This window comes from Lissotriton vulgaris, chromosome 1_1, assembly GCF_964263255.1.
Source record: "Lissotriton vulgaris chromosome 1_1, aLisVul1.2, whole genome shotgun sequence".
Lineage (NCBI taxonomy): Eukaryota > Metazoa > Chordata > Amphibia > Caudata > Salamandridae > Lissotriton > Lissotriton vulgaris.
The window spans coordinates 946,556,632-946,569,419 of NC_141685.1; the positions used below are offsets into that span (position 1 = coordinate 946,556,632).

At 42.3% G+C, this 12,788-nt stretch overlaps 1 protein-coding gene across 1 annotated transcript in view; it reads left to right on the forward strand.

Moving 5' to 3' along the window:
• Positions 1 to 5,633, forward strand: part of LOC147748247 (aquaporin-5-like) — an 11,268-nt gene extending 5,635 nt beyond the window's left edge. The window contains exons 3-4 of the mRNA XM_086959224.1: positions 349 to 429; positions 4,012 to 5,633. Coding sequence (XP_086815350.1) covers positions 349 to 429; positions 4,012 to 4,230 — 300 coding nt within the window. The 3' untranslated portion in view covers positions 4,231 to 5,633. The remainder of the gene's footprint in view (positions 1 to 348; positions 430 to 4,011) is intronic.
• The last annotated feature ends 7,155 nt before the right edge of the window (positions 5,634 to 12,788 follow it).

The following is a 12,788-nucleotide window of genomic DNA, read 5'->3' on the forward strand; positions in this document are numbered from 1 at the left end:
TGCTGTCACACTCAACGCCCCTGAGTGGCGGCTAGCGTAGAGGACTGTGCATGGCCAGTAGCTTTATGACATTCAGAGATGGTGCACATGATACTAGGAAGAAGTGTGGAGAATAGTGCAGGTATGTCAGATCATTGCATTTACCTGTCACAGGCTGGATTCCTCTAGGATTGGGAGGTGGTGTCGAGACTGCTGTTGGGGCACTGGCTTCAAAGAGTTCCCAGCTTCAGCAATATTTGCTTCCCCTGGTGGACATCACATGGCATGGTGCAAGAGCAAGCAGCTAGTAAAACTGCTAATGTCAAGGTAGTTCCTCGGTTTGTGAATGAATGTATTTTTTATTCCCAGATCTACTTCACTGGATGCTCCATGAATCCTGCTCGATCCTTCGGCCCCGCAGTGATCATGAAAAGTTTCAGCCAACACTGGGTAAATCAATTTTTGGCTTGTTTATCTGTGAATGCCCAGACAGATTTTGAGGAGAAAGTTCAATGAGAGCAATATACCGTCTCATGTCAACAGTAACACAAGGGTGACAAAAAGATGTGAATGTTCGAACATCTACAACACGCTCCCTGGACCATAGACAAGGAGCTGTTGTTCTTAGAACTGGAAGATGAGGTGACATGCTGGCATGAGTAAGTGAGTGGAGGGTAAATCAGAAAAGATCATGATGAGGATAAAGGAGGGGTTTAGAAGCATACTTGTCTGTCAGTTGGGATGAAGGGAGGCAACACATTTAAAACATTACAGTGAAAGGCATGCAGGAGGCAGTCATTTTAAACTGCACTGCCTTGCCAACACAAAAACACCAGGGTACCGGTAGTGACATGAAATTACCTTTAACCTTGATGGCATCAGATGACGTGAAGTCACACGATTTGCGAACATCTGGTGACGTGAAACTGTGAAACAAAATAATATATATATTTAAATCCTTATTAAATATTTGAGGGTGCAGCATCACAATCATCAGTGTGAAAGGGTGAAAAAGAAGCTTCAATTAAAATTAATTAGCTAAAATGAAAAAAAATATAAGGGCACATGCATCATAGTCATTTGCATTTGCAAACGGTGCGAATCGCAAATTTCGGCCGTTTGCAAATGCAATTGACAAAATTGGGATGCATCATGTTTTTCGTAATTTTAGAAATCGCAATCATGTTGCGATTTCTAAAATTGTGATTGCATTTAAGAAATCGCAATTTGCGATTTCTTAAATGCAATGCAAGAACATTTTAAATTTGCGAATTCGCAAATAGGGAGAGGTAAATTACCATGAAGTTGACCTTCATGGTAATTTGCGAAAACTTTCAAAAATGCACAAAAGTGCATTTTTGAAACTTTCTTTTTACACACACACATGACCTTGGGGCATGTGTGTGTGAAAAATGCACTTAAAGGTATATTTCAGGGGTGCAGGGGGGGTCCTTTGGAACCCCCCTGCACCCTTGAAATTGCATTCTCAATTTGCGATTCGCAAATTGCGAATCGCAAATTGAGAATGACTTCCCATTCATTCCTATGGCCTCTAGGCCCATAGGAATCAATGGGAAGGGATTCCTTATTTGCGATTCGCAAATTGTGAATCGCAATTAGGGAATTTTAAGAAATCGCAAAAAAATTGCGATTTCTTGGTGCATAATTGCGATTCCTTAATATTCGCCATTAAGAAATCGCAAACGGCAACAATGATTCATGTGGCCGTACCTTTTTAAAATGTTGCTTGTTAGCGCCGTTGATTCTTGGGGTCGCACGCTAGCATTAATAAAAGAGAGATCTGGACACCCATAAAAAATGAGGAGATTTGGCAGATGAGATTTAATGCGGATGGCAGGAACATCTAAGTAGCAATGACAGACAGATTGTTACATGCTAACTTGACTGATGCTATAAGGCAGTGGTTCTTAACCTGTTAACTTCTGTGGACCCCTACGTAATCATTACTGGACTCCAAGGACCCCCACTAAATCACTGCTAGATTCCGGGGACCCTCACCGAGTTATTATTGGAAGCCAAGAACCCCGTCTAAGCAATATTGATGATTTGATCCAAAAAGCCCTACACAAAAATACGGAAATAAGCATTCATCAAACAAATACACAAAATAAAACACTTTACTTAAGTCACAGAGATACATAAATCTCAATTTGAACTTTAATGGGAAGGTTGACGCTTTTCTAAATTCAACTGAGGCTACCCATCGTCCGTAGTATATTTTCTTTGATGCACTGGACAGCTCCCACAAATCTATCTGAGGATACTAACTTACTTTTTTTTGCCTCCAATTGAAAATGTCTTGGCATTCAAAAAAGGTTGACACATTTTTCACTTTTACATTTTGCCTTTTAATTCAGACACTTTATTAAACTGCTAATATTGTTTAATTTTCGAAGCAGTCATGGACCCCTTGAGTAGCCATCTCAAACCCCAGAATTGCATGCACCACAGCTTAAGAACCGCTGCTATAAGGAACAAGAAAATAAATACCTAGTTTCTTCTCATAGATTAAAAGTTAAATATGTAAAGATAAAAATACAGTGACATGCAAAGTAGGGCAATAATGATCGCACATTAAAAGAAGTGAGGAATGTATGACTAGAAAATTCACTTTAGTACTGTACTCTCCCTGTCAAGGATGAAACAAACCAATAGATCTTAGTCTTATTACTTATTGGCTTCGCCGGTGTTTTTTTAGCAATGCTATACAGAAGCTGCCGTGAATCATGGCTAAAATAGATGCAATGATGTGGCTGCTGTGTCATTTTTTAGGTTTGCAAACATAATCAACATATATGTGTGCACATATAAAAGAACACTAAATCTTTTTTTTTTTAATTTACCTATCCGAGATATAGAAGTAAATGCAACACCAGGGAGTGAAAAATACGGAGTGCAGGGGAGAAGCTTATATGAGAAATTAACGAGTGTGGGTAGGGGAAGGGATACAAATGGGCAAGAGAGCAACATGGAGGGCAGAGAACAGCACACGAGGAAACAGCTGGAAAACACATACACTCTCACGGAGTGCTTAAACAAAAAGAAAAAAGGAGTTCCCTAAAAGAGAGTAGAAAAAGTAGAAAAAGCACAGAAACCATCCAATCACAGGGATGGAAAATGTGACTGTGCTCGATGGAAAGGACAAACACAAGATGAGCAGGCTCAAACGAGGAAATTCGTCCGAACAAAGCAAGGAAAAATGAGTGACAGTAAAGCCAAACAATGGTAAGCAATGTGCGAGCTGCAAGCCCCTGCATGTTCTTAGCAAGCCCACAAAATGTCCTTCAAAAGCAGAGGCAGAGTGTGCTCTCTGGCAGACTCGACAAAAACACTGGTTATGTGGAGACGGTTTTGAGAAGAGCCTTAAAAAATTCAAGAGATGGTAGATGACTTCAATTCTGAGGAAGGTTTTGACCAGAGTGGGAAGCTTTTTTTTTTAGAAAGAAGACTGAGATGGGATTCACATATGCCTATAATAGATATATAGATGGGTGAAATGAAGATTTGGGTGGGAGCTCAAAGAACTGCAATCAGCGCCTGCAGACTCTTGCAGAGAAGTGTGCTACAGACGTGTTTTCACCCACACCATCCATGCAGTCTGGAAACTGTTAGCTTTCACAGTCAGAACATTTATAACATAGACAAATCCCACTTGTCCATGAGCCACAGTCTCAGTACGTAAAAAGATGTACAAGGAGCTCCAAGAGAAGCTTGACGTCATGGGTACTACATGTTTGCTGGACATATTATGAAGAGCTAAAGCTTTGATATGTGGGGCTGTACAAAGATGTTTTACACTTTTTATGCAGAAATGTATGAGGTTGCAACCAGGATGTTGTGCCTGTCTTTAGGACAACCCAGACACGTGCTCAGATTCTGGCAGCTGGTGGAAAGTGGTAGTGAATGAAATATTAATTTGACTTAATTTAGCCAAGTTAAAATTCTACTAAAAAACCAAGGAGAAATGCAAGAAAAGGTCTAATTCTGGTTCACTGTTTCCTTTTCCTACAGATTTTTTGGGTGGGGCCTTTGATCGGAGGAATCCTGGCATCACTGGTTTACAACTTCCTCCTCTTCCCATACTGCAAGGATCTCGCTGACCGCTTGGCTATTTTGAAAGGAACCTATGAGCCTGAAGAAGAAGCCTGGGAAAACCATCAAGACCCCAAGAGGCAACAAGTCGAACTTTATTCCACCCAATCTCTGCCCAGATGTACAGAGAAGTTCTAAGCAAGTACCACCAGCTGTCTTACAAACACCAGGTTTCTTCAGTTTGAATTGTCCAGAATGTCCCTGAAAGACAGTCCAGGAGTGGAGAGCAGCGGGCCACATGCACTGTCCCATTTCTTATAAACAGAGTTGCCATGCTTGATATTGTGTCAAACATTTGTTCTCTATTATGCACATTTGTAATTGAATGTCGACCCAGCTTTGAGAAGACTGGGTTGCCAACCCGAATAAGTCAGTGGCTTTGTAGGTCAGGTATCTAGGAAGCCTAAGGCATTCCCCCATCACATGATTATCATCAGGGTGGGGGGAAAGGCCAGGATAAAGTGCATGCATCATTGGGTTTGGAATCAAAATCCATGTACTCAAATCAGGCTTGAATCCCTAGTGGACTGAATGATTATGGGCAATCAGTCTTTGTATACCTCACTCACTCAGTTTAATGCTGATAGGCCCTAGATGCTTTTTTGAGGGCTCTATAAAAAGTGTCTGTAGTTCACTGAAGCTCTGCAAAGACTCGATCAGTAATTAGGAACCAATCACTGTGAAGAAACCTAACCCCCAGTGGTATTTAGACGCCTGTGATGTCAAGGAAATCCAACATCTTCATAATCCACATGAATATATCATGTGAGTGAGGATGGGCCTGCAGCATATCACTTCAAAGTCTCAATTCAGTACAGGCATGGTCCTGTGATCTGATGAGCCTGCCATCTGGAACATGGTGAATAACCTGAGAGTACGTTGTAGCCCAAGCCCATATTAAGGCAAGAAGGAAAGACTCTGGTGAATGGCCTTTTCCAGTCTGTGCCCAGATGTGCTCCTTGGCCACCATGCAATGCGACTGATCCATGATTCTGATTGGCATGTGCCCTTGATAATAACTAATTTGTGCCTACCGTCACAGAAAACACTTTCAACCAAGCCATTCAACTGACCACAAGAACTTGTGCCAAAGATACAACCAAGGGGACGGCACTCCCTTTCTTTTGGCCCGTGTTCCTGCAATACGTCCTTTCAAGAATTCATTTTGTGTACTCGATTGATTCGAACCTCCAATCCAAGACATTTCTCTCCAATCTCTCCCTTAACAGGCATTAGTGATATTTTCTGCTTCTATAGCGAATTGTCTTGATTAAACTATATTAGATGTAGACTGCACACTACAATTGTAGGGTGTTACATTTGTATCATGCCAGCTATGACAAAGATGCAGAGAGTTTGTGATGACAAGAATGTTGAAGAACATATATATAGGTGATACGCCAGAAAAATACATGATGGAAGGATTTTGAATGTAAATTGTCTACTGAGCAGCAGTTCTATAGCATGTACATAATTGCATTGTAATGTATAGTATTTATGGTATTGTAAATAAAGTGACTAGTCAGAACGATGAAACAAAACTATCTGGTCCTTGTATTTGGGAGACTCGTTTATTGATTAATTTCTGTAGTTTGTCTAAAGCTCTGAGCATCACATTGCCATTACTTCTGAGCACTCATTGTCTCAGGAGACCTCTGATATTGTCCTCATTTAGGTAGATTCATCAAAGACCTGTTTTGCGAGTCTTTAATAGCGATTCATAAGGAATCGCTATTACAGACTTGCAAAACGGGATTCATGTAGGAATCGCAAAATAAATTGCGATTCCTACACATTCCTTATTTGCGATGCATAGGAATGAATGGGGAGTTAATCGTGGTGATTGCTGTTGGAGCAGATACGATTGAGGACCCTCCTTACGGACCCAAACTACCATATCCGGGTTGCCATCTTTGTATAAACTGACCTTCCGACCATCCACAACGCAGCCGCCGCCACCGCCGAGAGTCAGTTTCACTTACCTCTCAGGCCACTGAGGAAGGCAGAGGACATTGCCCACATCGCCGCCACTGCCAAGAGTCAAGGAACACCGGACTCCGCGCCGCCGCTCCGGGAGACTGCAAATCCCGGCAGGCAACGCGGCGGCGCGTCAGAGTGACGCGGCAGCGCCCTGTGAGCGCAAACCAAGACGCACAAAAGGAGGAGCACCCCCGCGTCGCGGGACGCGAGCGGGACGCCCGGGGCGAAGCCCGGGCAAAGGGCGGGCCCTCTACGGCCCTCTTCGGCAGGAGGAGGCAGGGGCAGGGCCAGAAACTCTACAAGTGTTCCGATATCGATCGTCCCTCAAGTAAGTTTAGTGCACGCTATCCACATATATTATACAGTCTGAGCAATGTCTAAAAAACCTTTAGCAGTGCAACAAAACAAGATAAATAACTACATGGTCCAGACTGTTCAGAAAATTAACATGCAAAGGAGGGAGTCTTTGGGGTTGAGCCTATCACCTGACTTGCTATGCCCATCACCACCTACAGCCGCTTCCATCCTGTTTGATGGAACATTAACACAGGACATTCATATTGTAGACTCTACAGCTGATATTACACCCCAAGTTATACCCGGATCTCCGGAGAATGCAATTCCGGCTCTTGAAGGCTTGCCTACTGATGTTAACATAGATATTGACATTGATCACGACCCAGAGCAAGACACACAGTCACAGGTCTCCGTCCTAGATCAATCCCTTACTGGACACGCTGGCAGACCTAAACGTCAATGCACGAAGAATCCTTCCAAGCGGGGGGGTTTACGCTCAGGGACTAAGCGGAAGAGGGCAACCACTCCAAAGCATAAACAAATGACTCTTACTGAGGAACACCCTATCTGTTCCTCCGAGGAAGCCCTACTTGACAAAATCGCTGATCTCATTGAGATGAAAATCAATATCATTGTCAAACCTCTTATATCCAAGATCGATAAACTGCAAGCAGAGGTCAAGAAGTTGGGTGCACTCCAAAATACAGTTGCAAGTGGTATTGAGAAATTTACTACGTTAATTACTCACCTGGATAACAATCCTAGAGGAGCTGAAGCAGGAAGCGATACGGACGTTGGAGATGGAATGGAACTGCTTGGGGCGAATCCAACGCAACAAACACCATCAGTAGCACTTGAGGGCTCCATACCAGCATGCTCCACATCAGACCCAACTCCTTCGCTTAACATTCCTCCTGCACAAATACAAGTGCAAGCTCAAACTCATTCCACGGATCCCTTGCAATTTATTGTTGAGGCCACACCCGTGGTCTTGGTCCTCGCAAACGTACCCCCATTAGAAGGGGGCATAGCTGAAACTTCAACTTCACTCTGCAGTAAAGCCCTACACTGGTTAACTAGCAATATGCGACTAGCACCAGGGGGGAAACACCATCTTGCAAGCGTGATTAAATCTGCAACCAGGGTTTCTTGGCTGGGAAACCGGCCAAAAAAATTTAAAGGGGACTGTGTGGCAGTGAGCTTCTCAAACCCAGACGTTCTTCCCTATATTCTTGCAAATATTTTTCCCCCTCAACGAAGAAGAGGCACTGTGGTTCCCCTTACTTTGAAATTTTTTTATGGAGAACAGCAGAATGTCTCTTTCCCAAGGACCCCCGCCCCAGGGTGGGAAACCAACTGGGATTCTCACTTTAGATGGGGACAAGACCTAAGGAACAACGCCTCAGTTCATCGTCATCAACCCCCAATGTTTAACCCTGTTACACAGCCACTCGAACTTTTTAACCGTTTTGCGCCACTTTCATTTATGGACCAAAATGATTGACTTTTGCCAGCCGGAGAAAATAATTCAGAAGGTTTACAGCCAGCTCCTGGCCCTTTAGCTCATTCTTCAGTAAGTGTTGAGGTCCGAAGAATTATGAGCTGGAACATCGCCGGGCTTAGAGCTAAATTTAAAGATAAGAACTGGCTGGACCTAATTAGAAATTATGATATTCTTGCATTCCAGGAAACTTGGGAAACATCAGATTGTCTGGCTATAGATGGCTACTCCCATTTTTATGTACCTGCAGATCCCAGCAAAGCAGGAAGAGCAAGGGGTGGGTTGGCTATATATATTTCACTTGATGTTAAAGGAAAAGCGAGGCACATTAAGTCTAATACTAAAAATTGTTTAATGGTTGAATTGAGCTCATCAAACTCCCATCCTATTTTACTTATAAATTTTTATAATTCTCCAGCCAGTCAATTTCCTACCGAGCATTTAGCATCCCTAGAGGACCTCTTATCGACTTACAATGTAAACAGTTCTTATGGGTACGAGGTGATCCTCATGGGAGATTTTAATATTCATCCTTGCCAGGCGGGTTGCCAAAGAGAAACAGAGGAATCTTTTCTATATTCTTCCACGCCGCATTTCGAACACACACCTAGTGGCGAGGCTCTGGAACTGTTTTTGGCTACCTTTAACCTCCATGAATTTTATACTTGTTCAAATGACTTACCGTTGCCGACTTATGAGGGCAAGGACCGAGGCACAATTATTGACTACATCTTCGTATCTCTTAGAGTTTTATCTGATGTATTTGTTTGTAAAGTCTTAACTTCTGTTTTTAGCGATCACAATCCTGTGATTTTAGAGGTTTTAGCTCAGGGAGTTTTGGGTAATAGGACGTCTGATAATTTTTGTGCAACAGACCTTGTGCTGAGAGATCAAAATCGAAGGCTTAAATGGGACAAAGTTATCCCTATAACCTTCTTACAAGACACACTGGCCAAGGTCGAAGGTGAAGTTGCCATTTGTTTAGACAACAAAAATTCTAGCACTACTGTGGTTGAGGCCTTTAGCACTATTTGTCAACAAGTCAACTTAGATCTGACCGTGAAGGTAAAACCTAATAAGACAATGGGCCCCAAATGGTTCGACACAAACTGTTCTAAGGCTCATTCAACTCTACTTAAAGCCTTAAAGAACAAACCTAGAAACAGAGTATTGGTAGCATCCCTAAGAAAAAAATATAATTTGGCTATTAGAAAGAGGAAATCCGAGATAAAAGATGAAGCCTGGAATAATTTGTTACTGCCTGAGATACAGAAAGACAGTGCTAAATTTTGGGCAGTGATAAATCATCCGTATTTTGTAGGGTTAGACCATCAAAGAGCGGATTGTATCATCCCAGATGAGCAATGGGTGACACATTTTAGTAATATTTATCGTCACAATGATACGATCATAGAACGCGTACTTCCTCTTTCTCTAACGCCAAATTCCATCTCTCCTTTCACTCAGGAAGAGGTGAAAAAAGCTATCAACGATACACTCTGTAAAAAGGCACCAGGACCAGATGGGGTCCCGGCAGACTTTTTCAAGAGTGCCCCTGATTTTAGCTCAAAAATTTTAACTAATGTTTTTAATGCTACACGGGAATTTATCTTCCCCTCCAGCTGGGCAAACTCAACCATAGTGCCAATTTTCAAGAAGGGTCAGAGGACAGATCCGGCTTGTTATAGGCCAATTTCTCTTATTGACTCGAGTGTAAAAATTATGGGCAGAGTCCTACTATCAAGACTGACCCTTATTTTAGAAAGTAAGGGTATTTTATCTAATGCACAATATGGTTTTAGATCCAAAAGAGGAACGTTAGATCAGTGCCTAAATTTAGAATTAATTTTAAACAAGTATGTTATCGCCAAGGAGGGGTCTTTATACATGGCCTTCATGGACCTGTCATCAGCTTTTGACCTGGTCAACAGGGCAAAGCCGTGGAGGATCCTTTTGGCCATGGGTCTCGACCCCCCTTTGGTCGAATACCTGGCTGAGCTACACAAGGACCTTATGACCTCAGTCAGAGTCACTCGGGAAGGAAGATGCACTTGTCACTTTAAGTCAGAGAGGGGGGTCAGGCAAGGGTGCATACTTGCCCCCCTCCTCTTCACTTTATACATCAATGACCTAGAGGCAGTAATGATAACAGCCCACAGCGATATTCCGCGTGCAGGGGAGACAAAGATTCCTGTACTCCTGTATGCGGATGATGCTGTCCTTTTGGCACGCTCCGGAGTTGCGCTAAACAAACTCCTTGCATCCTTCGGGGCTTTTATGTCATCTTTGGACATGAAAATTAATACAGACAAATCACATGTAATGATCACTGGACCCGCAGGAAGGAAAAGAAAGTTACCAACTTTTTCCTGTGCAGGAAAGGAGGTTAAGAGAGTTTCCTCCTTTCCATATTTAGGAGTCACTTTCGACGATAGGGGCACTTGGGGCCCTCAGCTTTTGGTCAAAAGCAGCGCTGTCGCTAGAGCGGCCGCAGGGCTGCTGGGGTTTGCCAAAAAGCTGGGTGCCCGCCCCATGGAAGGCATCATTAAAGTTTATAATTCCAAGTGTCTGTCAGTTGCCCAGTATGGCTCGGTAATCTGGGGATATACCAGCCCAGCTAAAATACAGATTGTAGAAAATAAATTCCTGAGATCTTTGCTCTCTGTCCCCCAATCAACTTCGACCTTCGCATTACATATAGAGTTAGGTGTGGGCTATATCTCAGATATATTAAAACTAGCCCCAGTGATTGGTTGGATAAAAACATGGCTCAATCACGAGCTTACTTTAAATCACACCATCTTAAAAGATTGTTTAGCCCTGGATAGAGCCCTCTACATTCCTTGGTTAAGATACGTTAAAATGCAGCTTACCTTGGCAGGCCGCCCGGAGCTCTTCTCTTCTCCAGAGGGGATAACTTATGGCGATATAAAATCAGTCAAAAACACCCTGACAAATTTATATGCCATGGAAAGGGAAGAAGTAGAGCTAAAAAAGATTATGGTGAGGAAACATTGTATGCTCTCCTTAGCTCCAGGAATGGAACCTTATCTCCTTTTTACTACAAATTCCTATCATCGCTTTCTCTTAACGAGATTCCGCTTTGATTTAATTCACTTTGTACTGGGTAACTTCAGAACTTGGTCGCGACCTGAGGATGCCGATCCATGCGACTGTGACCACTTCTCGATACAGGATACGATGCACTTTATTATGTTCTGCGGACATTACACTGAGATTAGGAAAAGTTATCTGCTCCCTATGTTACGTCACCAGGGCTTCATTCAGGTTAAACCAGCCCTGTTGTTTTTGCAGCTCCTCCCTAATGTAAAAGTAGCTTTCTCAGTGGCTAGTTTTTTGGTTGCAGGTGCACGTCTAAATAAGCACCGCACAAGGCACAGGCACTTTATCTTTGACAAATGAACTTCCTCTTTTTTTCTATTTACCTAAATGAATTGTGCTTAATAAATCCTTCTTTTTAGCTTTTTTAGATATTTATGTATGTTGTATTGTAGCTTATCTGTTTTTACAATATTGATTGAATGTTTTAAATTTGTTAAAATGTTTTGTGCTTCAATGAAATTGTATGTAACCATGGTATGTAACAATGCTTGCTCTTTTATGGTTTTCAATAATCGAATAAAGAAATTGACTGACTGAATGGGGAGTTATTCCTTATTTGCGATTAGCAATTAGCTAATCGCAAATGAGATAGCAATTTCAAGGGTGCCAGGGGTGTCCAAAGGACACCCTGTAGCACCCCTGAAATGCAAATCTAAACAGGTGTTGCGCACACACATGTCCAAAGGACATGTGTGTGTGTAACATGCAACAGTAAAAAATGCAGTAAAGTGCTTTTTACTATTTTTTCGCTATTTACCACGAAGTCAGACTTTGTGGTAAATAGCGACCAAATATTGCGAATTCGCAATTTCCAATTGGTTAATGAATTGCATTTAAGGAATCTCTAATAGAGATTCCTTAAATCCAATTCCTCGCAAATATGCAATTTCGCTAATAGCGATTTTTGCATTTGGGATGATGAATCCCAAATGCAAAAATCGCACTCGCAAAGGGTCAGATTCTCAGAATCTGGCCCTTTGCGAGCGCAAATTAGCTTCATGAATCGGGCTGTAGGTGCTCAGTGTTCGTGAAAGAGCAGTGGGTCATGATAAATTCTTCGAGAATTAAGGGAGTTTCTTTATTTAGCCATTAGCTTTTAGTCTTTTACAAAAGTACAAAAATAAAAGCTTGTGGGCCCACAACTCACCTTTTATGTTGAATCCTACAAAACAGGACAACTGGCTGGTTGCAAAGACATATTGGGTACATGCCGAAAATGTTAACTAGGAATGCATCCCACCCCATTGCTAACCATTGGCGTTGTGTTTTGTCACTAACATTTACATGCTTTCGATTCCCCAGCTTCACTGGCTTTAGCTCATCCAACTTGTGTTTGCCCTCAGCATGGTGCATAACAAGTTTATCATCTCTGATTTGCTCATCCTATGCTTCCATCGGTGTCTGTTTTCCCAGAGCTTTTTTTCTCTTATGCATTCAGCACTCCATCAGAGTGAATGCATTTTCAAGCTGTCTTCCTTGGGTGCTTATCTTACCACCCCTGGTTCTCCAAGTTGTTTCCTCTGCTGTGTTTTGCTGTCTCCCCTCTTGCCCTCCATGTTATTGCCTCTCATCTGAGTACTTCTCCCCCTGCCCTACCTAACTCCATGTTGCTTCGTTCTTCACTCAAACCTTTAGTCACCCCCACCCCTGTGTTTCTCTCCTATGTTGTTGTTGTTGTATGTACTTTATTCGGTACAATTTATCATAAAAGTATGTACATCCTCCAATCATAAAAAAAGATCCATTTGCACATACAACCAATATACAAAACATTAAAATTATATTAAAAAGGATA